Source organism: Conger conger, chromosome 4, assembly GCF_963514075.1.
Source record: "Conger conger chromosome 4, fConCon1.1, whole genome shotgun sequence".
NCBI lineage: Eukaryota > Metazoa > Chordata > Actinopteri > Anguilliformes > Congridae > Conger > Conger conger.
This window is the reverse complement of record NC_083763.1, coordinates 63,370,950-63,397,835: the sequence shown is the minus strand read 5'-3', so window position 1 is coordinate 63,397,835 and position 26,886 is coordinate 63,370,950. Positions and strand designations below refer to the sequence as shown.

General features: G+C 42.3%; 1 protein-coding gene and 1 pseudogene across 4 annotated transcripts in view; both read left to right on the top strand.

Annotated features, from left to right (window-relative positions):
* sulf1 (sulfatase 1) overlaps positions 1–26,886 on the top strand; it is a 100,118-nt gene that overhangs the window by 34,259 nt on the left and 38,973 nt on the right. For 2 of the 4 annotated variants that reach the window (XM_061239116.1, XM_061239115.1), the window contains exon 2: positions 2,820–2,937. In XM_061239116.1, coding sequence (XP_061095100.1) covers positions 2,820–2,937 — 118 coding nt within the window. Of the gene's footprint in view, positions 1–2,819; positions 2,938–23,337; positions 23,617–26,886 lie in introns of those variants that run through there. The other 2 variants (XM_061239117.1, XM_061239118.1) reach the window with 2 other exon arrangements.
* Positions 13,495–14,156, top strand: LOC133125935 (heterogeneous nuclear ribonucleoprotein A/B-like; annotated as a pseudogene).

The window sequence follows — 26,886 nt, the reverse complement described above, 5'->3', positions numbered from 1 at the left end:
TTCAGTGATCACTTTATTAGGTAGACCTGAATACCAACTTGTTAATGCAAATATTTAATCAGCCAATCATTTGGCAGCAACTAAATGCATAAAAGCATGTAGGCGTGCTAAGAGGTTCAGCTGTTTTTCAACTAAGTGCAGATCGAACACAGGGACAATAAAATGAAATAAAATGGAACACAAGACTACATGTAACTTCCTGTACCTGTGCCTTTCACAAAAAATGTGTGAACCCTGACTATAAAGGGTTACATGCAGTGTTGTCAGGCATCTGCCAGATTCAGTAAGTCTTTTCTCAAAATAAATCACCTGAATGAACTTCCTGAACCTTCTGAGCCGTATTGGTGACTACAGCTGTATTCGTTTTTTTATTTATTCTCGCCTGTAGCGACAGTTTAAATTTCACAAGGGCTTGCCTTATAAAATCACTGTTCACCTCAATACCCGAAAAGTGAGCTTCCGGCTGTCCGGAGACCTTTTGACATACAGGCCCAAGGATTAATGTGGGAAAGCCCCAAAGACTAGCTGCTGCACTCACAGTACCTTACATGCTCTCAGGTCGGTGGTCCTGAATGACATTTCCTGAAAGACCACAGCTTTCTGCACTAACGTCCCCCAAGGTTCCATGTTTGAATGTGGGCTTACATAGACTTGGAATACCAATTTGGAAACAGACTTGTTATGAAACTCTTTATGTGAGTCACGCATGCACACCAGTTAATTAGAGGTGTAGGTAGACCGGAAAACGTAACTTTAGCAGAAATATTTTTCAGCGAAATATGATTCCCCGGAGTATCGTGGAAGGCTTGTTATATTTATTATAAATCCACTTTAATCAGACATGTTGAAAAGTGTTATTGCTGTCAGGTGTAAATGAAATGTAACTTGCTGTAAATGGTTGTGAAAAGTCTATATATGCTTGAGTCTCAAAATCTGAATGAGTACTTGTTAATATGCTAGTCACATAGTAAGTGTGCATGATATTGTACTTAGTTTGTATAATTTACAATTTGCGGTTACAAAGTGACTTACAAAAGTGTCATTTAAGATGGTTAGTGAATCACGCCTACAGCTAGAGATACTTTGTTCTGTTCCAGGGCCATACACCTGGCTTTTAGTTTTGTCCCTGAGGTTATTTAGATATCGAATTAGGTCTCTGAAACCTGATTTCCTTCTTCCAGGCAAAGACTGGTTCAAACAAACTTGCATGATTATATGTGTTAGTTTCTCACAGAGTCTGAATCTTGAATCTGCTGAGGGCCATGACATTTCTAGGTCCAAATAGTTTTATTCACAGGTTGTCATTATGTCCCATTGTGTTGTAGCTAAGGCCCTACTGTTATACAGACAAGGTAATAATAATCAAATCAAGTCTTTTGGGTATTAAGCTGGAAAGGAGAACCAAATAAAATTGTTAAAATTAAGAGTCCAAGGAAATGTTATGAAACTATAACCACAAGAGCTCCTGATGTGAGAATCACATCTGACTTTGTCACGCAAGGCACAAAAAGATCCAACATAACAAAGCTTGAAAAGCAGTCCTCAGGCCTTGCATATTCAGTCATTCGTTAAAGCTCAACACGTTTGCAGATGTACTTAAGGGCTGCCTTGACCTTTATGGCCTGCTGGGGTCTGGCATATTCAAAAGCAGAGGGAGAGAGAGGGGGAAAGAGCGAAATGGAGAGCGAAAGAGGGAGAGAGGGCACAGTTCTTGATTTGTTGAAAAGCCTCTTTGTGCTTCATTTGTTCTGCCGTTTGGCGTGCAGAGATTCCCCTGCGATATTTGCGACGGCCTTCGCTCAAACAGTCGCCTGAAAGGGTTTTTAAAGAAAGGAGCCAAACACAATGTGAAAAAGGTGTTTTCCTTTTCTGCTCCCTGTCTGCCACCCCTCCCATTCAGGGCCCGCCTAAGCTGTTGCCAGCAGTGACCCCGGCCAAAACGGGCCTGGAGTCATGTTTCTGTAAGCTGCCCCGCTGCTAATACATGTTAATGCCCACTTTGGGTCAGCAGTGCAGTACTCTGCCTAAACACTGGCAAGTCTGTTATTTTGCTTTCCCAGTGATAAACAATGGCATCCACACCAAGGGGGGTCCACCCTCCACCGCGTGTGTAATTACGCTCTGTAAAAATATCGCTGGGCTCCCTTTGAACAGCGAGGAATGAACACTCATGCATTTTAATATATTACACAACGTTCGGCAAGAGGGACCAAACACAAAGCCTCGGGGAAGGCCATTTAGTTTGAAGAATCAACTGCACAGATTGATGTGGAAAAGGAGAAATTTCCTTTCTGGACATTTGAATATGGGGTGATGGGCTCTGTATTAGGATCGGTTTACACAGCTTGGTTTTGAGGTTTCATAAGCTAACTTCCTCTTTTTATTGACCACACTATTGAATCTCACCTCCTGTGGAGACAGAATGAGGGTTTCCAGGATGTTCAAGAATTTCCCCCATCTTCACCATAATCATTTCCTGCAAGTTTACACTGGCAGTTTGTTTCTTTTTGGATAACCTGACCGACTTTACAAGAAGAAGAGCATTTTATTTGAAGATATAGGCATTCAGATTATGTTGATGATACACTGCTTGTGTTTAGCCCCGAAGCCTTTACTGCTATGCATAAATAGCTGTTTGGAACTTGCTCTTTTTTAGCATATTTGAATGTAGATTTAACCAAGACCAGAAACATTGGTGTTTTTTAATGATTGACTGGATTATTGGTCCTCACTTAATTTTTCACTGAAAGGTATTTTTTTCTTTAGAGTTGCTGTGAATATAAATGGTTGAAGGATGCTGTCTTTCTTTCTTTTCAAAGCAGGTCAAAGGTCATTGGCACTTCCCACAGCTCTGGTCAAGTGTGATGTCAGAGAGGTCACAGAGCAAAAGAATAACATAACCCCGTGGTGGACGTCCATGAAGATAGATCTGACAAGGTGAAATGAAAACGACTGCAATGCATTGGTATTAGGTACCATGAAATATTGCCTGAAATTGACACTAACCTCAGAATGTCTTTTACAAAGCAGAGCACACACTAACACACAGACATATTTCCTTCATTGAAATATAGGTTTTACCTAACTAGGTAGTGTGTTTGTCTTGTCAGGGAAATGTAATGCAGGTCAACCTAACTTCCAGCTCTTTCTTGCTCTGATATCAGCTTGTGTAGATTACACAATACTTTGGCTTTACAGTGGCACAATTCCTTGAAAAATGCTAACAGATAACTGCTCTAATGCCATACAACTGACTCTGGCTTTCTGGCAATGATTGCCATGATGCTTTGGACACTTATAGATGGATGAAATAATACCAATAATTACACTTTCTTAAATTAGTGGCAATTAAATGTACATTATTACTGGAAAGTAAATTGACAGTGAAAAGCATTGCGAGTGTAATGTGGCTGCTGAGGAGGGACTTTAAGCAGAGGTATGACAGAATGTGTGGATTGCGCTTGTTGTCAATGGAGACTGACCTTAGGGGTATGGCCTCTTCACAGAGGTGGTATTGGTGATGGGTGGTCGCAGATTCATTTGAAAATGTGTTTTAACACAACGTCTTTGTTTTTTGCCACCATGTCATCCTCTCTAAAAGGTGTACCCAGTGAGTGAGGCATTGATGCTTGATTTTGCCAGCCAGCACAAGGAATGCCTGGTTAATGCAGTGTATGGATTCATGGTCGTTCAGCTGGAACGGCTTTGCACCAGGCGTGTCCGGAGAGACTTACACAGCGTAGGGATTACACAGACGTTTTAAAAACGTCTGGCAAAACATATCGCATTAGGGCTGATATGAAAGCCACAAACTTGCAAATTGCGCCTCCCTCCTCTGAGTCCGTTGTAATAACACAGAATCCCATTTATTTTCGACTTTTTCACTGAATCAAAGAGAACTGACTCAACATTTGTATGTGAAGTTGGGGAAAAATTTAAGGAAATATATATGAAACTGAGATTTTACATATGCTGTGTTAAAGAGAAAGTTAGTGTAGAAGACATTAGTTATTTATACCCCACCTTACTATTGCAAGAAAAGATCATATCTCTTCAAACTTTTGTAAAATAGACCCTGACCATGAATTTGACTGGGTGAGTACATTTGGCTGCAGTTAATGTAAAAGTTTGGTCAAACACTCGGCACCAACTATGGACTGGGGTCCAGAGCAGAGACAGACTTTTTGGTCTGTCTGGAATAGTCACTTATGAAAATACGTGTTGTTTCTAAAAGGGGGAATTATTGTTGCAGTTATTTACACTGTGTCCATTTCACAGCGGTCCTACCATATATTGTTTCCACAAAAACAATTCTGTTAATTGTCAACACAAGTAAGAATGGTGATAACAAATGGTGACAAAAAGAACATATATCCATAAAAGGTGGGTTCTCTAAAGCCCCACTGATATCCTGCTGGAATTGAGTCCATTCCAGTATATAGCACCTATTGAGCATTGCTTGTAACTTTAGTTGTGATTGCATGTGTGTGCATGCTTGTACATGCGCTAGCTTCTCTGTGTGTGTGTGTTGCTGTGTGCATGCATGTGTGTGTCTGTGTGGCCATCAAACCCTTCAACATGTTTTAGCTCGTATCGAGTTTCCGTAGTGTGTCTCTATAATTAAGTGCATTCATTTTTCTGTAATGAAGAGATGTAGAGGCTACATATCATGCTCCTTCTGGAGAGGTTAAATTGATAGCTTACAGCTCTTTTTTTCATATCTTGGAATATGTTAAATGCATATTAATTTCAGCAACTTCTAAAGCTGTGGATGCATGCAGTCTGGGTAAAGCCAGAATATGGGAATGTTGGAATATTGTAACTGATTGATTTATAGTGTAAATTCCTTGGATAAAGGTCAGAAATTATCATCACTTAATTCCATGTCTCCATCGCAATTTAAAAAATATGCTAAACATACCGTACAAATCTTTTGGACCAAGAAAAGTGCATGTTCTTATGGATATCATGTTTGCTTGTATTAGACATTATGACCAAAAAACATATAGAAAAGGATTCCCATAATTTCCTAAGCTGTGTTTTGTGAAGCAATGGATATTTTAATGTTAAACAACGTTACATGTTTTGATAAAGCATATGCTTTGTTTAATCTTTAAAATCACAAAGTCACTTGTTTGAAAATGAAGAAAATGATTTTGCTTTGACACAAACTCTTCACACATTTCGGCCTGCATAAAATTCTGAGAATGTGTTTTATTAAATTAAGCTAATGGAAATACGTGTATATACTGTATGTGAAATGTATTAAAAGCATATGGCTGTTGTGCTTCCCAAAGACTAGTTCTATAATAAAAAGTATTCAATATGTTACCGATGTGGATGGAATAGCCAGACCATCTGTTCCAACATGGTAACAGGAAATGAAGTACAAGAAAATATTGTGTGCTTTATTTTAGGATATGAAAGGCCTAAAAAACCTTGAATTATATTTGTCCAGTTTAAACTGATCTCAGTTGCATAAGACAAAGAGCTCGATAGACTAGACACAGTCTCTGGGCTGAACCTTCATGCTCCAGTGTCTGGAGGCCCCTCAGAATCGGGGGTCTAGCATGGGTGGTGAGTGGTGGGGGTGGACAGTAGGAGTGAGGAGTGTAAAGGTCAGCTCTGGGAGGGTCGGGGTGCCAGCAGGTAGGGTGTGTGCCCGTGGGGCCTCCTCCAGAGCTGAGGCATGTGCTGCAGACCCTTATCAGATGCAGTCTCAGTCGATTGAGGGCAGTCAATGGGCACGTCTGCACGGCTACAACAGTGGAGCTTTTCACTACCTGCCGGCCTCGCAGGAAATTAGACAGGGAACTCCAGGGAACAAAGGCAGTACTCTTTACCAGGTGCTGAACTGATAAGAAAAGCCTTTTATTTTCCTATTGGAAACAGACAGAGCTCACAAGACCGGGTCCTCCTTCAAAAACGTTTAATTGCCATAAAAGTGCGTTTTCAGAGCCGCGTTCCTTCCCCCGCTGCGCTTTGTGCGGCTACATTTTCACCATCCGATATCTGGAGAGACGCGATAAGGCGGTCGCCGGGTGGATATTCAGAATTCCTCCTGTTTGTTTCCCTTTCCGCTGTAGTTCTTTATGAATGCACAATCCACAAGAGAGGACACCGCATCTCTGTCATCTCCATGCCGGGGAGATTGGATCTTTAACCCCTTGTGCCCTTCCTTATCCAGACACACCGCTGAAGGCTGCTCCCTCAAGTTACGCAGCTAACCTGGCGCTCTGTCCTGACTTGCTGGATACTAATCTCAGGCCCGCACCGTCACTGGCTTATCACCTGGAAAGAAAGTATTTCAGCAGACTTGATAGCAGGTATGGTGGATACAGAAGGGCACAGGGGTGGGGGGGGAGGGGAGGAAGTGAAAACTGATCATCTGTCTGTCATTTTGATAAAAAAAAAAGTTGGAATCAGGATGCCTTTTTAAACTGGGCTGTTAAACAACAGTCCTCTATTCCTCCTATTCACTCAACAATTCCAGCTTGTGGAGATTGGTTCACTGGCAGGGAGGTTTTCTGGACACGATCTGCTGCACAAGTCATCAGCTCTTCCCTTTTCAGTGCCATCCTAGGAACAATGGCCGCTAATTATTTCACTAAAAAAGGAGAGAAAGCTTAGTTCCAGAGTGTAGTTTGGCACTGCGGAGGGGAAAAAGAAGAGAGGAGAAAGAGAGGGGGGAATGGCCGCTTCGTTCATGCATATGCAAGCCCATGATTGTGAGACAGAAGGCTGGCAGTGGGTCAGGGGTACATCGCGAAAGACTGGTGCTTGACAAGGGAGCCAGCGCAGTCAAGACGGTCACAGACCAGAGCGATGGGGCCCAGCCATGTTTGCTAAGATCTGAAGCTTGCTTTCTGAAAAGCCGAGTTTGCATTTCTATTCGCTGTGGCAGCTGAAAGATACACACAGGGTCAACCCTCCCTCTGTCCTTCCTCCCCTTTCCTTTCTGTGACTTTGAGCTTTTTCTCATTTGTTTAAAGAATGTGTGGCAAGAAGAAATGATCTGCTTAATTGGATTATTAGTCGTGCTGTCAGACTTGGCTCTCTCTGCAGTGTGGAGGTGAAGTCACTACGCGCTGGCCTTTTCTCAGTCTGGATCAGAGATTCTCATTGGATGGTTTGTGTGTCTGTTGTCACTGCACAGTTGTTAAGGAACGGTCTTTACGCACTGATTGTGCTTTGATTTTCTTTTGTCTCGCACATCCTTTCATTCTGGACTAGCCATTCTGGTAGCTTGGAATTAAATCTTGTTAAAAGCATCTAAATCGATTTCAAGGCTGACAATATGCACAGTCTTGGATAGCCTGTTTTATTAAATGGTTCAGTGTACTTTGCGTGTGTTGTTGGATGGATGTATGTATGTATGTTGGGCATGGTACTGCTTGTTGGGCATGGCACTGCTTGTAAGGTTTTCCTGTTCCTTGCTGTAGGCCTCTTGGCTTTGATTATAGGTATGAATTGAACCTTGACATTTTTTAATCCCATTGTGGGATGACTATGTGCATGTTTGAAGTGGAGCATTCACACAATGTAATTATTATATGGCTCTCATGTCAGTGGTGAGAAAGCTGGCAAATGATAGGCCTGTAGCAGCTCAGATGATGCCTGTGGCTTTGTGTAGGACTGGCAGTAAAATCCTAACATTGACTGACCCCATAATTTCCATTACACATCAGTATTATTACATCCATTACTTTATATAGGCGATGGCCTAACATATTTTTATTTCTGTAACAGTTTTTTCAGCTCTGTTTTGCAATTCCACAGAAAAATTCCACACATTGTACCATGGTCACTTTGTGGGAATGTGGAAATGAAGGATAGTCTGAGGGTTGATATAGTCGCATATTTAAACAAGAAAAAAACGCGGGCCTTGAGAAGTTATGGCAGTCTAATATCTGTGCTTACCATCATACCCAGAGCACTACTGGACCACATAGCAAAAAGTGTTGGCAATCCTGCCCAACATAGAAATATTACTGGAATTTGCACCTGTTAAAAGCCCAACAGTGTGTGATCTGTCAGCTTCTTCAAAAATGACGTCCGCTGTGCTCAGTATCAGAGTAATTTGCATTCCTTAATAAAAGCTTTGAAGCAGCCAAGAAAAGGGTCTCGCCACAGTCCCTACCAGTGACACGCTCATATGAAACATGAACGCTTTGTGCAACAACAAACACTTTCTTTGGATTTAATCTATTCATTTCTGTTTGATTTTTTAAAATAATAACAATCCCAGGAATTTCTTTGTTTAATCCATTCACTATGGCTTGATTTCTGAAGCAATAACTAATGAAGCACCTTGAAAAGAACGTTTATTGCTTTTATTTGCCAGGATTACCGAATAATTATTTCAGTTATTTTCATTACTGTTGAGTGTTGCCTATGTCGCTATTGTATACACAGCTATTTAAACATCACAATAATCTAGAGTTACACTGAAAAGCCTCCTAGTGAAAATTGATATACCATACCATATTAGGGACTAACCCAACACACTGCCTACCTTTGTCTTTTCTAAGTTTCTTTTCTACCCCAAGGTAATCACTTTGTCCTTTCCCCTCTGCCCCTACAGAGCCAGGCCATCTCAGGGTACATGGCACAGTGTATCCTGTGCTTATTCCATTAGCTGCATGCGAGCGTAATGTCGCCGGATGGTCACGCCATTTTGCAGCGGTTCTCAAGGCTGGGAGGATGTCTTTTTTAAATGGTGGCATATGGGAATAGGTAGAACATTTAGAGTCTAAATGCACTTAACCCTCACTGAGTGTCCAAGTATATTTAAACCTTATGAAGTACCCAATTTCATTTAAGTTATGAAGTAACCAAATGCATTTAAACATTATGGCCTGCCAAAATGTATTTAAGCCTTATTGGGGCAGTCCAGTGCAATTAAACCTCACAGAGCACCGAAATGCATTTGCAGCATACAGTGTGTAGCACACTGTGCTAGATTCACTCTGTCTTGTACTGTGGCTTGGCCTTTCAACTCAATGAAAATTTTACCTTTCATCATGACATAGGAAATCTTAAAATTTTATAACAATGTTATTTAAGTAATAAAGCATGACAGTCCCATGTATTTTGTTTTTGGGATTCAAGTTTGGGCATCTTTGTGTGAGGCCTAAATTGACTACTTGCAGTGCAGAGATTTTAATGGTTGTGTCAGCCGCATACCACATTGAAACACAGTGGAGATATTTCTGTCTGATCTCCTGGAGGTGATCAGAGCTACGGCTCTTTCCTGAAGGTGCTCATTCACAATCATTTTGCAATGTCAAGTGAGCCAGCAGCCAGCAGCAATCTTAGTAATTCAACAGTGATCCTCAATGTTTCTCTCAATAGCAAAGTTATATGTATGAATTTTAATTGTCTGAAGATTAGGCTGAAATCAGACACATTTCTGCTATCCATTTGCATTTACTTGTCTTTGCCGGTACAGGATGTGTCTTTGATGCTGACGGTACAGTATCTTGGTTCAAGTCTTGTCTCCCAAAAAGCAATGCGTTTGATGATTTTGTTTTTAATATAAACCTTTCTTGGACAGAGAGAGAGGGCGCGTTAATACCAACCATCTTATTTCTGTTTGCAGGAGCTAAGAACATATTTGGCTGATGAGTGAGACTGGGAGGATTGTGCAGTCAGAAGTAGTCATTTGAGTTGACTTTGTGACCTGACCTGAGGTAACTTGAACGTTAACCCTGAGGGTGAGGAAAAAGTGTTACAGAATGAGAGAACCGATCCATCAGCTTTACTGAATCCCTGAGAATACCCAGAAGCGTGTGCAATGACACTCATGTGCCCATCCATTTTGCACTGTGATATCGCTGCTTAATTATTATGCCATAAATAATATATGGAAAAATATGCTTGCTTTTACAATACTTCCCTGGTAAGAGCAATTCCCATGTCCAGGGACCATGTCTGAGAGCTGCTCTCACAGAGAGCCTATGTGCGAGTGCTGTCTCTCACAGAGAGCCCATGTTTCAGCACTGTCTCTCACAGAGAGCCCATGTTTCAGCACTGTCTCTCACAGAGAGCCCATGTGTGATTGCTGTCTCTCACAGAGAGCCCATGTGTGAGTGCTGTCTCTCACAGAGAGCCCATGTTTCAGCACTGTCTCTCACAGAGAGCCCATGTGTGAGTGCTGTCTCTCACAGAGAGCCCATTTGTGAGTGCTGTCTCTCACAGAGAGCCCATTTGTGAGTGCTGTCTCTCACAGAGAGCCCATGTGTGAGTGCTGTCTCTCACAGAGAGCCCATGTTTCAGCACTGTCTCTCACAGAGAGCCCATGTGTGAGTGCTGTCTCTCACAGAGAGCCCATGTTTCAGCACTGTCTCTCACAGAGAGCCCATTTGTGAGTGCTGTCTCTCATAGAGAGCCCATGTGTGAGTGCTGTCTCTCACAGAGAGGCCATGTGTAAGTGCTGTCTCACAGAGAGCCTGTAAGTAAGCCCGTGTCTGAATGCTGTCTATCACAGAGAGCCCATGTGTGAGTGCTGTCTCTCACAGAGAGCCCATTTGTGAGTGCTGTCTCTCATAGAGAGCCCATGTATGAGTGCTGTCTCTCACAGAGAGCCCATGTTTCAGCACTGTCTCTCACAGAGAGCCCATGTGTGAGTGCTGTCTCTCACAGAGAGCCCATGTTTCAGCACTGTCTCTCACAGAGAGCCCATTTGTGAGTGCTGTCTCTCATAGAGAGCCCATGTGTGAGTGCTGTCTCTCACAGAGAGGCCATGTGTAAGTGCTGTCTCACAGAGAGCCTGTAAGTAAGCCCGTGTCTGAATGCTGTCTATCACAGAGAGCCCATGTGTGAGTGCCGTCTCTCACAGAGAGCCCATTTGTGAGTGCTGTCTCTCATAGAGAGCCCATGTGTGAGTGTTGTCTCTCACAGAGAGCCCATGTTTCAGCACTGTCTCTCACAGAGAGCCCATGTTTCAGCACTGTCTCTCACAGAGAGGCCCATGTGTGAGTGCTGTCTCTCACAGAGAGGCCCATGTGTGAGTGCTGTCTCTCACAGAGAGGCCCATGTGTGAGTGCTGTCTCTCGCAGAAGGCCGTGGCATAGTGCACGGACGGGGCACTTAAAGGCGCCCTTTCTCAGGGCAGCAGCTGCAGCCTTTCAGCAGGCCTCTCAGTGGCTGGAGCGCAGACGTGGCCCTTTGTGTCCTGACCATAATGTCCTCTTTCAAGCGCTCAGTTCATAAACCACCAGGTGTGACTGAGGAGTGCTTCTCCCCAAAACCCCCCGAAAAAAATCCCTGTACCTATTTTCATACAAATGGCCTCTCGTGCTCAGCGGAGGGGCACAGTAATAAAGTCTATAAATAACTTGGTGATAAATCCAAACTGCTTGCGCAGTTGTTGTTTAGTGGTGTGCTGCACAGTAATTATTTCCTTTTCAGAAGGATTTCAGAAATTCAGCGGCCAGATTAAGCACTTCCCTCCCTTGTGAAAAGTGCAAATCACTAGCCACATGCTGATCCCTCTCTACATGGACCAGGGAGACTCAGTTAAAAAGCTTCCTTCAGCACTCATTTCTAATCTCCCATTTTAATGTAATTAACCAATTTTGTTAGGATCTGCATATATGCTGACATAACATTCAGCATTATTTGTGGTAAGATAACATTTTATTTTACTTTCTCTTGTACCATGGGCAAGATGATTGTTGTTGTTAAACAAATGGGTCTGGTAAATTGTGTATGATTTGTGTTATTTTGTTGCTATGTTTTTTAATTATGCAAGTTGAGGCCAAGGGCATTTGTTAGTTATGCCTCACCACCGTGTTCACGAGGCCTCTTGGAGACATTTGCAAACTTTTTTAGACTCATTTTAATCCCAGTTTGCAGAATCCAGATGTAATCCACACTTCAGCTGCATTTCTGTAGAGCCGGCTGCTCACTTCCTGGTCTTATCGCTAGCCCTCTGTGCAGTGTAGGGCTGGGGGATTATCAAATGAACTACCTACCCCACACAAATCCTCATTCTCCCTCTCAACAGCCCAGGGACGGCATGCCTTTAAGGATTATATTCAGCCAGGCTTTTGGGATGTTGTACTGGAGATAGGCCTCCTCACATACGGATTTTCCGTTTTCCTCTTGTTCCCTCTTTTCACCTCTGCGACTGAGAGGATTAAAATAAATTTCCGGACATGGGGCATTATTCCCAAGGATGAAGTCCAAAAGATCTTGAGGGGCCAAGGAAACCACATAGCTTCTGAATAGTCACAATGGCGCTTCTCTTTCAGTGTGTAGTCAATGAGGTGCTGTTAAAAATGATCAGCGCGTATGCAAATGCATGCACGCACGTACGTAGCCATGAGCACCACACACACACATACACACACACTTTATTTCAGCACCACCCTCTGTTAGTCAATGGTTTACAAAGAAAATTTCATTTTCTGTGTTTGCTTGTCCAGCAAAGTGCATATACTGTGCAACCACTTTATTTAGACTTTAAGGTAAGCTGGCAGCTTTAGTGTTTAAGCTGTCACACAACTTGGATTTATTGCATCTGTAATAGCAACTCTTTTTGTGCACTCTGTGGATGCATACGTCTAAGATGGCCTAGTCTCCACTCATCTAAAGTCTGAATTTTAAGATACGCAGACAGTATATCTGCCATTCTGGCATCTCCATATTATTTGAAATGCAGACTGTCAGCCTTAAATGAAATGTGAAGGTATATTGCATCCACATCAGGTAAACCATATAGGGATTTCAGCCGTTTTTATACACAGTCCTCCATTTTGGGGGACAAAAAGTGATTAGACCAATCAGCTGCTTAGCTGTTTCTTGGCCTGCTGTGTGCTGTTGCAGTTTATGCACGAGGAAGCTAAGGAAAAGTGTTGAAGTTGAGTCTATATGTGTGGATTTGCATTTGGGATCTTGCTGTTGTCTCTCATTAGGACCAAGGAAGTGTCAATGCCCGTGGTTAGCTACGCGCAGGGTTTTTCTCCTTTTGTCATGAAAGCTAGCTGATGCCTACAAGATTTAGGAATGCAGCCTGTTTAGTCCTAGTTAGCAAAGCGTTCTTCTGACTTTTGAGTCCAGTAGGCTTGTTTAGCTTTGCGCTGTTTGGTTTCGACCACCGAAGGCTACGGTGTCCAATTTTTGGAGTGAAACTTAATGTTCTAGGGATCATGGCTAGCTAGTTGCAATGAGCTTACCGCGATTGCTCATCCGTTGCCTGTGTTGAATTTGACGTGATTGTAATGGATGACCGACCAATCTTTCGTTTTGGAGCTAGTATTGAAACTAGTATAGCGTGTAATGTTACCTAATTTGAGCACTCCTGAACTATAAACTGGAGGATGGAGAAGTAATTTAACTGGATGTTTTATTTTTTGGAGGTGGACGAATGTAGAGGGGGAGATTCTGTCAGTACTGTCCTATTGTATGACCCATATAGGTGAAAAGCTGCAAACGGGAGTTAATTCTGACGAAGATCGCAGCTGAGCACTTGTTCCTTTTTTCAGGAAAATGTTTGTTGGTGGACTTAGCTGAGACACCAACAGGAAAGACCTCAAGGATTACTTCAGCAAATTTGGTGAGGTAACGGACTGCGCCATTAAGATGGACACGAACACAGGACGGTCAAGAGGTTTCGGGTTCATCTTGTTCAAAGATTCCTCTAGTGTGGACAAGATGCTGGAATAGAAGGAACACCGGCTAGACGGGCGACAGATAGACCCCAAAAGAGCAATGGCGATGAAGAAGGAGCCCATCAAGAAAATATTTGTTGGGGGCCTTAATCCCGAGACAACAGAGGAGAAGATCAGAGAGTATTTCGGGCCATTTGGAGAGATCAAATCCATTGAGCTCCCAATGGACCCATAAACAAACAAAAGAAGGGGCTTTGTTTTCATAATGTTCAAGGAGGAGTCTCCTGTGAAAAAAGTCCTTGAAAAGAAGTACCATAACATGGCAGCAAGGTAACAATCGGGAAGGACGGCCTTTGTGAGATTAAAATCGCCCAGCCGAAGGAGGTGTACCAGCAGCAGCAGTTTGGCGGGCGCGGGGGCAGGTATGGCAGAGGCCGGGGCCGTGGGGGTGGCGGTGAGTCTCCCATAAGAACCCAACCGTTAACCGTCTTACAACTTTCCTCTTCTGACAGTTATGCTGTTATTGGCATTTTCTTTTAAGGCCCACATGCATGTGGGGCGGTCTGTAGCGTAGTGGTTACACTACGCTAGGTCGGTGGTTCCAATCCCGTTGTAGCCACAATAAGATCCGCACAGCCGTTGGGCCCTTGAGCAAGACCCTTAACCCTGCATTGCTCCAGGGGAGGATTGTCTCCTGCTTAGTCTAATCAACGGTATGTCGCTCTGTATAAGAGTGTCTGCCAAATGCCAATAATGTAATGTAATGTAATGTAAAGCAGGCCTTCATGCGGTGGGAAAATCTGAATAAATCAGAGGCAAAGCCAGAACATTAGGTGTGTCAAAATCAACAGTTTGGTGCAATGTTAAGATGAAAGAATGCACTGGTGAGCTCAATGGCGAACTACCTGATAGAACATTGGAAGACCACTGCCGTGAATGAATACTTTCAAATGAGAAGAAACCCCCCTTTTGAACTGTTGAACATATCAATAACACTGTCCAGGATGTAGGCATGTGTCAAAAGGTTAAAATAATTTGAAGATTTCTCCCGCATGACCACAGAGCATTCACCACAAGATGCAAACCTCAAACCTTAAGCCTCAAAGAACAGACTGGCTAGTTCCAGTTTGCTGTAAGTACACAAAAAAACTGGAGTTCTGGAACAAGGTCTAATGGACAATTATTAACCTGTACCAAAGTTATAGAAAGAGAGAATCGTGGAATAAAAAAAGGAACTGATTATGATCCAAAGCACCCACTCATCTGTAAAACATGAAACAGGAACTGGCTGACTTATCTTCATTGATGTGACTGCTGATAGCAGCAGTGTGAATTCCGAAGTGTACAGAGATCCAACAAATACCTCAAAACTTATTGGATGCTACTTAATATACAGCGGACATACTGTTAAAGCTACGAATGTTCTTGACTCAGTCACCCATCCTCTATATAAAGGGCTATTATTCCTACATTGATTACCCAATATCCATGAATATGCCCTCCAATTAAACTTGTCAGTTTGCACTTAAACATCACTGTCTGAATACTGTTGAAATTGACTGTTTATATATGAAGTTCAATGTTTAAAATCACATGTAAACAGTCCAAGACATTGAGGATTCAGATAGAGAAAGGATCAATATTAGAGTCAGTCATGCCACCCACGGGGCCCCTCGCCCCATCCCCTGCTGTTTCAAAGGTGGAGGCAGACCCTGAAATCCCAAAAAAAGGACTATTATAAAATGAAGTGTCTGTGGCTGTGGGACAGACTGGTATCAAGGCCTGGATGTCTGGCCTTCCCTTCGCTGTGCGTGAGATTAGAGGCAGTTAAACTGCCAAGCTCTTCTGCGGGAGGAGGGAAACGTCCTTGGGTGGGGGCGGAGGGACGCGGCCAGGTGATTGGCGCTCCCTTGGCCCCAGGGTGAGGCAGCTCAGTCTGTGGGACCCAACAAAGGGCATAAAAGACTGACAAATTCTCACAGCAATTCTCCCCCCTCCCTTAAGAGGTTGTTCCAGGGTTGATGTCCTTCCCCCTGTTACATTTGTTTGTTGGTAATAAAAACATTATCTATTTACCGTGGAAACGATCTTAGCTACAGTGGCTTTTTGTGGAAGCTGCTTTTGATCTTGCAATATTGGTTCACAATCCTAGGAAACGGAAGGTAAAAACAGATGTATATTCGATTCTTGAAATGGAAAAACAGTCTGTTATTTATTTTCAACAAGGCCTTTTTCGTCCGTCCATTTTATTTAAATGGCCTGCTTTTTATCCATAGGGTTTTAAACAAAAACAGACCTGCATGTATCAGTAAAAGCATAAATATAAACAAATATAATTTTCTACTAAATCTGCAGACGCAAAACAATGGGCAATGAATAGCAAAAATCAAAGCACCCCAACCCAGCATTGCTGGTGTGCAAAGCATTCTATACAGTCTACTCGGCTGCACAATTATGGTGACTGTGTGATGTCATTGGTTGATGATACACCACTGCCACTGCCCTTTTCTCTTCTGCATTACCGTAGTGTGCCTTCCATTCATGCCATGATAAATCTAGAGGTCAGGGGTCGTGGAGTCTGAGGTCAATGCCGATGGAAGGAAGGAACTGTATTACAATAAGGGGGACATGCAGGCTACTAGCTCCCACATGTTAAATTGGCGTGTTGGAAAATGTATGATCACAGACAAAGACTATCTGACAGGCAGCGGAAGCGTACTCCACATTTTTTAGTTTATTCTGTCTTGACGTATGAGTCATCCTGGCAGTCTGATTCTGAGTCTTTTGAAAAGAAGCAGAGATTGTTCCTTCATAGGGTGGGGATGGTGGGAATGTGGGGTGTGGTGGGGGTGGGGGCTCTGTATGAAGAATAGATCTAAGGTCTCTCTGACATGTTTGAAACCAGTTCAGTTTCCTAATGAAACAATTGGGAAAAATAATTTGCATGTTACTCTTTCTGTCAGCCTTGTTTTCCTTGAGAAATGCATGTCATCCGTCTTCGATTGGATGAGTGTGTTTAAAGTATTGGTAACCGTGGTAACTCTGAGGGTAGATTTGCCCTGTGGGATTAATTTTTATTCCATTATTTGGGTGCGCTCACCACTGCTATTTAGGCTGAGCTCTATCGTGCTGCAGTCCTCAGAAACGCGGGTCCAAACTCAGTCCCCCCTGAGGAAGCGCTGGCTTTGTGATGTCGGCCTTCTTTGCCTGATTCCAGTGTCAGATTCTTCCCACAGCTGCTCTTCATCTGCTGTTTGAACAGAATTAACATATCGGAGCTCTGCTCACTAATCATTTTTGCCATTATGGTGTTTCGCGAACGTTTTGATGTGCCATACGTCCGGAGAGATGACAGCACCGAGGGTCCATAGCACATCCTTTTAGAGTTCTCTCCTCCCCACCCACCGCCTTTTTGTGACGGATTGCGTGCCTTGGAATTCACTTCCATCTGTGCATCTGAACCAAAACAAGGGTTATCTCAAATCTGCTACTATCTGTGCAACACAGAGTCACTTCATAGGTGCTGGTACACTCCATGGTTGTGACAATGCATTCCCACCTCAAAGCACTACAGTTCATGTTTTCATGCATTTGCTATTGTCTTTATTTTGTTGTGTTGTCATGGTGCCGAACTTATCAGGAGGATATTTGGGAGAACAGATGATGACAGAAATGGTTCTTAAACTCTTAGCAGTCTGTTAAAATTCTTACAGTATGACAGATTATTTTGATTTTAGTAGTTCCCGTAATGTCCTGATATTAATCAGCATTGAAAGTACTCCTGTCCCTTTGGTCGGATAACCTCATCGGCTCTGTGCAGAACTGTTATTCCAGTTCAGTGTTTAAAAAAAGGGAAAACATTCGTAGGAATACTTCCCTTAATTGAATTTACGGGTCACCCCCTTTGGGTTAAGCTTTCCACAGCAGGTTACTGTATGTCAGAGGAGGGGAAGGGGTGAAACAGTGCAGGGCTCCAGTACCTCAGTCTAGCTGATTCTGATGGCAGGCCTGTATGAAACTGTAGATGACAGCCCTGATAAACACAGGGAGGGTAGAATAGTGGCAGATGCAGAAGAAATAGCTGCTCCATTCCATCTCACAGGCCACGGGCATGAGGGCTGCTGAAATCAGCACATTGTTTCAGGAGCCGGCCAATAAACAGGACCCCCCTCACCTATTGATTGTTGATGGCAGATACCATGTCCACTGCAAAACACAGACCGTCTTGGCTGGCACGGAAAGCTGCTGTTGTTATTAGAGAAATCTGGAGGCATTTACTGGTACATTCGTGAGAATATTTGAGAAATACACACTCGCAGCTTGCTTGGCAGAATAAGACCCTTGGAGTGTCCCTGTTTTGAAAGTTGAATAATCCTGCTTGTAAATCACAAGGTATTTATTATTCATTTATTTATTGGAACAAGGACTTTGTAGTGATTATGAAATAAGTGCTAGAATTAGGTATGTGGGTATAATATCTTATGTATACTGCTTTATTCAGTGTGATTATTTTGTATGCAGTTACTCAGAAAACCGCATATAAAACAAAGTGTCTAGATTAACATGTGATTATGTTAAATAAACCTTCTATCCACCCCAATAGGCAACATATTCCTATAATGAGCCCTGATTAATGACTTGGATAAGCATTTCATCTTTGATTTGATACTCAAAAACAAAAAAGAAAAGGTATTAGGCCTATACAGTACTGAAACTTAAAATCTTATTTATTTTACTTTTTGCTAGATAAGATAATATTCCCAATGAGGTAATGTTTTTTTATTTATTTTTTTATTTCGATATTTGCAATGGAATAAGACATTTTCACTTGTCAAGCAAACATTAGCTTAAAACAAGCTATGTTCTACTTGAGAGAATCTTAAATCTGATGACAAGATTGAAATGTTTCTTTTAATTTTGCAGTCACTTTTTAGAGTATAACTTTTGTTAAAGGCCAAAACATATTTTTAAAAGCACAAAAGTATAATAAAGTATAGTAAATTCTTTTTGGCTTGGTTTTGTCAAAGGAGCAGCATTCAGACTTGATTTGAGAGAATGACTTTGTGCATTTCAGGGAGCTACACATGAGAAACTTTTGAACAGAAGCTGGTGAGTTTTGGGGAATTTGTGATAAGATATAATTAAGGCAATGTTCAATGACGACCTCACTGAAAATTGAACCAGCGTATCTTTGGTTAAGACAAATTATGTCATTTTGAGTTTCCATGACAAAACCAAAAAATAAATAGCTACCTCATAGCTGTAAATCAAGCACACAATGTGATATCATATTTCATGGAAAGAAGGATTTTCCTATGCCTGCAGGAAATAAGCAAATGACAGTTGTGGCCATACTTTAAGGTGCATTATTGAAAGTTTTGAGGATTGATGTTTCTATTAAAAATGACAGTTTTACTACTGCTGTCACTACTACAATGTATGCACGATGCATTGGGTGTAGTTGCCAAAAAAACTTTGCCAAGCTAATCAACCTGTTTCCAGTTTTGTTGAAATGCTCACACTAAGTCGGTGAAATTTGATCAGATAATTCACACACTTGCTAACTGCCAAAAATAATATTAGTAACATCATGTTGAGTGTTTCATCACTACAACTGCCATCAATGCCGCATTGGCATTCAGCAGTGTCTTTACTGTTACAACGATATACTGCTTTCTATAGCTCTGCACCAGTGAAAAGTGTGTTTATGAAAAGTTGTTGATTGGACCTTCACCTATGTGACTGTCCACATTCATGTGTGGCTGTCTGACGGCTTGGTCCGGGCCGGTTTCTCTCCCGTGTGTTGTGTGTTGTGTGTTCAGCTGTTGGAGAGAGGAGAGGGTGTGTGGCAGGAATGTGGGGTGGTGGCGGGGTTGCTCCTGCAGTGCCATGCAGTACTGCATTTAGTACACACGCCATACCCCCCTCCCCGGAACTGTCAGCTGTGCCCAGCTGGTATGAACTTGAAAGCCACCGTCTCCCAACCCTCAAGAGCATGGACCCTGGGAAATAACATCAGTGCCCGGTGCGGGGTAAATATAGACGTATCCGTCCGCTACATCTTAGCATTTACTTGGCGCAGTGGCACCCCAGACCACAGGATGTGTTCTTATCACCTCTTCCACACGCAATGACTGAAATGACGCTCACGTCTCCTGTATGTTCTGCTGCTGTTCTGCCAGCCTTCGGAATGTTTGATCTATAGAACCCATGGCACTGCTTCCAATGTTATTGCCTGTTGCCACCCATGTTGGTTGCTGTTGTATCAAGTGAAGGCAAGACTGGGACAGGGAATTTCTGCAGGGCTGCATACAGACTTTTGGAGGGGCAGAACACTGGATGAAGCTGAAAAAAAGGACACCACTTGTGCATGTACTTACTGATTAAAACTGATTTTCTACATTGAGTTTATTCTTTAATCTCCCTGACATGGTGTAAAGACGTTGTTTGTTTACCTTCCAATTGATTATTTAGATCATTGGCAATTAGTAAAGGGAAAGATAGCGAGATAACTAACTTGAATTAGCAAATTGTAGCTGGTGATGCATTCGGTTATCTGAAATTGTATTGAAAATATTGCTTTTACTTGGCGGCTTCATCCTGCATACATCTTTCCCTGCTGGCCAGGAAAGACAAGGCCAAAATGGAGGAAGGCATCATTCAGCACACACAGGCGGGTTATCAGCTTTGGGAATGAGGGATGTTGACGTACAGCATTTTTTGTCAGTGGATTCCGTGCCGAGGCACACACTGAGCAATGCGTCTCAAGGTGCCACCATTTAGGAATGGCTCAGGGTGCCCTGAACAATAACAAAACAACCAGCTTACTCTCTGCTTGTGGACAGCCCCCTGCCCTCTGGTAACAGAAAAATAAAAGTTACAAAAAAAGTCAATCCTCACTTCAGGTCAATGTGTGTGTCTGAATTTCACATGGCCGTCGTTATGTTGATGGGCCATTTTCCCCAACCCCCCCACCACACACACACACACACACACACACACACACAACCCAGCCCTGGCTGCACCTGCAAGCCCCAGTGGATTAGAGAGAGAAAGGGCCCTTCCAGGCAGAGACAGGGGCTTCCCTTTGAGAAAGAGCTGGCGGCGAGTGGGGTATGTGAAGCCCCCCTCCAGTGTCAGATGCCCTGCGGTTAGTTCACCTCATCTAGGGCAACTGGCCAACCTGCTCAGAGTGACAGAGGAGTGAGTTCATGTGCAGATCATGGGGCATGCTTTCCTTGCTGGGTATGGCTAGCATAAACAGGCTGTCCCTGTGGGCACTTCACTGGCCTTGAAACAAGCTACAAACTCAACCATAGTGTGTTTGTTATTTGAACGTGTTGTAAATTTCTTATGTATGTGCAGGTTCTCTGACTTTTTAACAGCCTTTTGATGATTTATATAAATGTAATTAATCAAATGAAATCAATATCCCGTAGTGTCATTATCCCGTAGATTGCCACACATGAATCATTGTGGATGCTTATTGTTATGAGGAGGAAACCATCTTCTCTTGTAAAACAATTTGTCCTTACAATTCAGTATGATGATTTTAAACTTTTTTTTTTTCCTTTTGAAATGTTATTACCTGGACGATCAAATAGTGGTTTAAATGAGTGTGTGTATGGCTGGATTCAGAAAATGAAAACCTAGTGTGCCCTAGCAGGCATCTTAATCCACTAAGAGGAGGAAGCATTGTTAGCCCTTGGCCTGCCTGAAAGGTCTTTAGAATTCCTGGCCATGAGGGCAGGTTGGGGGTTGGGGCGGGTGGGATGTCCGATGTGGAGGGGGTGGGGTACGTCTTTGTGAATTTCGGTCAATTTAATTTGAGTTGTGTGTCCCCTGTAACCCTGTCCACCTGGGATAGCTGCACATATCTTTAATGAGAACAAGTTTGTTCTTTTTAATCCAGTGTGCTTAGAGACTGTACAACAGTGGAAATAATGAGGAGGGCTAATAAGAAGCTCGAACTATCTGTATTCAGTGTTTAGCTTTCATTTGAATCTTCTCACCAGAAAGCTGATTCCGTCGACAAATTGAGGGAAAAACAGAAAGGTTTTGAACTTATGTCTCTGCTTATAGTTTTCTTCAAAAATAAATACTGCATTTGATTGCATTTGGTTGTGAGGGACTCTCTTATGTAATGTTTGTGGAATGTTTTTTTCACTTCATATTTTTCGGATGAGCATTTTAATGCAGAACATTAAATTTGACATTGTAATGTGAAAAGTGTGCAAGCCCTACAGTGGCAGGCCAGGGCCTTTCCCTGTAAAGTTTTATGTGTTGTTAAGACACGTTTTGCCATCTGGTGGCTCAAATCAAGAGTTCCCTGCACAGCCCCTTCTCATTAATATAAAGCAGAAAAGTATGCTAGGCGGATGACATGCAGTCATTATTATTGTTTTTACTCAAAAACAAACGGTTTGTTTTTCAGGGTGGTGCGTTTCCTCCTAAGGCGTCTGCGTCTGATGAAAGCACGGTCTGTGTTTGTTTGTTTGGTCTGAGCGGAGGAGATGACTTCGTTTCGAGGGTGTGTACAGGGTCTGTGTGCCCTGGGTGAAATGGATACTGAGTAAGCAGGTGTGAAATGTGCTAAGAGAATGCAAATAGGGCCCTTAGCCGCCTTTGTTTTTATTGCCGCGCTGCTGATTAACTCAGTGTTGTCTTGTTAGATATCTGAGCCTGTTTGAAATGTGTATTAGACGTAAGCCACAGTTTAGCTTTTGAAGTTAAATTGCCAGACACCAGGGCATTAGAAAGATGCTGAGTTTCATTTCATCTCACAATCAGGGAATCGCAGAAACCATTAAGAAGAGAATGGCTTGGATTACTTTTGCATTAATTTAATTAGCAAGTTTTGTGTTTCTGAAGTGCTTGTTCATAGCATAACTTTTTTCAATTTCTTCTTTTCTCAAAAAGGTGTGGACGGTATTTAAACAATTGGGCAGACTGAATATTTGTCCAGTTTTCCAACTTTTTAAAACTCAAGATAACACAAACGCAAGATAACCCAAACCAGTTTTTCCCTGCTGCCATTTTATAACTTAAGGCCATGGGTTTGTGAAGGGAGGAATGCTGCAGAGGCAGTGTGGAGATTTATCACGGGGAGATGTGAACGCCGCTGCTCGTGCTGACCCAGCTGCAGTCGTGACAGTTCAGTGCAAACGGCAGCCTGCTCCAGAGCCTGCGCTTTGTTTTTAGGGAGATTCATTCAAATGGCTTTCCCACATACTATGCTGAATTCTTACTCTTTCAGCAGAGCGAGAGGTATGGAGTCCCCCCCACTCTCTCTCTCTCTCTCTCTCTCTCTCACACACACACACACACACACATGCACACGGCACTCAGGGAAGCGCGGGGCTGCTGTTTTGGTTATGTGTGTCTCACAGCGAGGGTCCCCCAAGCTCATGGGATCTTTGGGAGCTGTGAGGAGTAACGTAGCTGGTCAGCAGGCATAATCCACTCCCTCTACACTCTCCCCTGGCACCTCCTCCCTTTCTTCCTTTTTACCAATTATTTTGTTCTCTATCTCTCCCTCTCCCTCTCTTTCTCTCCCTTGCATCTATCCGTCCTCTGTCTCCCCCCTGCCCCCCCCCCCCTCTCTCTCTCACACACACTCCCCTCTCTCACTCCCCCTCTCGCTCCCTCCCTCTCCCTTTCTGTGATTCTCAGGTTACCCTGCCCGGAGTTTTCAAACGTCTGCTAGTGTTTCCCGTGTCCTTGTCCCTGCCTCTCGCTGCTCCAGAGCCACCCAGCAGCCGCTGCGATTGGATTGGGTAGTTAGTCTTGACACACCACTGTGCTGAGTGCTTGAGGACGTGTTTCAACAGATGGTTGGGGTTAGTGTGTGTCATCACATTGGAGAAAGGATTAGAGAAGGAAGGTTGTCTTCCAGGAGCTGTGTGGTCCTCAAGACACAACCTATATGAGAAGAAGATCTGTGGACCAGAAGGAGTCATTTTCTTCTACCAGGAGATTTCCCTCATTGCTTTCAGGTAGTGTAAGTCTTTTATCCCTATTTCTCTCTTTCTCACTACTAAGGTTTTCTGATTGTTACAGTAGCAGACTTTGCAAGCATCCACAGAGTCACACGCTAACAGGGATAACAATATCAAAGCTCAACAATCAGTGATGGAACTGTGTTTGAGATTAGATTGTATTTGCGAATGACACAAACTTTGGAGGTACACAGACTTATTTGTGTAACTTTATTAAGTTCTAGGTGATTGGATTTAATTCAGTTTTTGAATAGTTGAGACTTTGGGGGATTAGAGTGTGTGCATTCCACAAATGTAGTGCTCTCTTCCACACATGCAACCACTTGCTAGAAATGTTTGTCATTTGTGGGAAAATCAAACCAAACCAAAGTGAAGACAGAAGTCTTCACACCAAAATACTCTCAATGGTATTGTTTGAACCCAAGTAGTTGAAAGTTTGTTTTGTGTTGTTAGATGTAACTGTTTTACAGCTTATAGGAGAATTATGCATTACATTTTCTTTTGATGTAGTGTAAATAGCTGCCATGTGTCTGTTTTCGGAAGTCACCAACATTGCTGGTGTTTAGTGCTATCATCATGCTCTATCTTGAGTAGTTTGTAGTGTACTATGATAATACAGAGTGTTCAGACATTCACATTTCAGTACTTTAAATAAATATTTTTTTATTTGTGGGATAGTGCATCAATACTAAATAAATGTACTGTTTAAGAACGTCTTCCGGATAAACTGTCAAAACTGCAATGTACCCTAGGGGAAGCCAGAATTTATGCCTCAGTTCAACTGTTTAACTCCACTGAAGTAAGCAGTGAGACTTGCCAATGGAGTGGGAATATGATGTATATTATTAATATGCCGCTTGAGGCAATGTATACTTTGTGAGATGTTTGCAAAGTAGATTATAAGATTTTACAGCTGTAGGGGTAAAGCAAATAAGATTGTGCCAAAGAAAAAATAATAGCAGGAATTGTATGAATTGTGTTAAAATCTATTTATCTGCTGTGTCGTAAATGGCTACTTATTTTTAACTGAATTTAACACACAATGATTAATATGCAAGATAGGGAAGAAAGTGATTTGACCACATTATATGGATATTGTTTTATGGCGTGTGCTATCTGCATAGTTTTAGTTGATTGTAATCAGTTGTGAATTACTAATCTAATGAAAGCACATTTGTTTTAGTTTATCACCTAATGTGAAAATGGCTTGATCAGCACTGTGGAAATAGCATTGTGTGCCTGATGGGATACACTAGGTGTTAATGGTGCCTCACATTTGAAAGGCAGACATTTGGTCACTTAAAAGTCAAATACCATGCCAATTGCAAGGCTTGCCCTTGTGATTGATAGTAACAGGTTATATGCATTGAATAGGTATTATATGTTCGGTACATCAGTTTGTAAATCATGATTAGCTGAAATGTTTTTGCTTTGATAATGGAAAGCCGTACTCTTCTACGGCAGCCGCTCACACCGGTGCGGCTTTTCTCCGGGAACGTTTTCTTCGCTGTATTTTTAGGGAACACGTGTGCCGGAGAGCTTCTGGCATCTGAGGCACTTCTGTTCCGAGGCACGCTCCCACATCAGTCAGCAGCCCGGAATGTGTGTTAGGGCAAGCGTCTTACATTTTCTCCCCATGTCAAAAGTAAAAACTTTGTGTTTACTTTTGGCACCACTTAAATTGTTGGTTGAGAGTGAAGGCAAAACAGAATTGATGAAATAAGAGTAGATTTTTATAATCTTTGTTTGCAAGGAATTTTTATGGCCTTTGACAAGTTCCTCCTGAGCGCAGTTACTGCACCAGTACTCTTGAAGAGCATCATTCTTGACCTGCTTTTTCCTAAATGAGAAGCTTATGTTTTGGTCCTGTTCAAAGCCAGAATGAGTTGCAAGAATTGGTTCCATGAGACTCGCAAAGTGAGTGCAAAGAGTGGCTTCAGACACTTCCAAAGTATACGCACCCCAGCACAAGCTTAAGGAACATTTTGCAACTATTACACAGCCAGGTGTGTTTGGCTCCATTTTGCATTGCTTTATGTAAACAATGGCACCAGCTGCTACAAATAAGTTGCAATTCCAGGCAGACTCTGCCAAAGCAAATATTATTCCAGTGGCTGTTTTGTCGTCATTAGGTTTTGGTTTGAGACTCGCTTGACTAGCTCCACTGGGAGAATACACATTGCATGCTGGGGTGGCGGTGTTAAAATCCTGCTAATGAGAGTGAATCGTCAAAAAGCAACTCAAAAATAGTACATCAAAAGAGGGAGAGAAAGGAACTGTTAGCTGTTAATATATGGAGAAGTTACTTGAACAATATAATTTACATTAAATATGTCTTATTTACATGTGTGTATGTGAGTATGCAGAACTGTTGGGAATGATTTAATGACGCGTGTGCATATAAACACACATGCTGTATAGATTTTCTATTTTCTGGTCTGCATGGAATGTTTTCAAACACGTTTTCTCCCTACCATTTGCATTCGTTTATGAACTTAAATGAAAAACATCTTTTTTTGCATATGGAACTAACACACAGAGGCACCTGAGAGAGGTGTCATTCATGGCTGTTTATTAAAAAAAAAAACACAGCTATGCTTAAAACCAGTGTGTTTGCTCTATTGCGTCAAGCAAATCACTTTCATAAGTGTCAGACATTCGGTAATGAGCTGGAGAGGCAAGAACTTTGATGCGTGTTGTGGGAAAGTGCAAAGGATTATTGACTTTTCTTGCATTTGTTTTGGTAACCTCTAAACCTCATTCGTTATGTTCATTCACTGAGCTGCAGCTGATGGTTATCTGTGCTGAGGAATAATTATTTCTTTGAGCTTGACATATACATGCTCTCTCTCTGGGTAGCTTGTCCTCAGATGGTGACTAAGACCTTTGGTGAGAGGACCCTTTTTTATGTTCATCTGAATCATTAACACAGAATTCCTCCTGGGGCCTGTGTTATATGACTAGCTGTTATGACACCATTGTGTGAAAGTCACCCCTTTTGACCGTGTTAAAGTCATTCAAAAATGTCTCAAATTTGGTTCACTCCATTACTGATGGCTGAAATTCAGATGTATTTTCGAGTTGTTCATTTTAATATTTATTTCATATATTATAAACCTTGTTTATAATGGTTGTTTGGAATGTATGTGGTAATATATATTGGATACTAAACGCAGTATATCGTTGATAGACAGATTTGTGTGTTTTTGGGAGCTCACCACAGCACCCCCAGTGTTTGTGCAGTCACACACCAGTGCATCTGAGGTCATGAT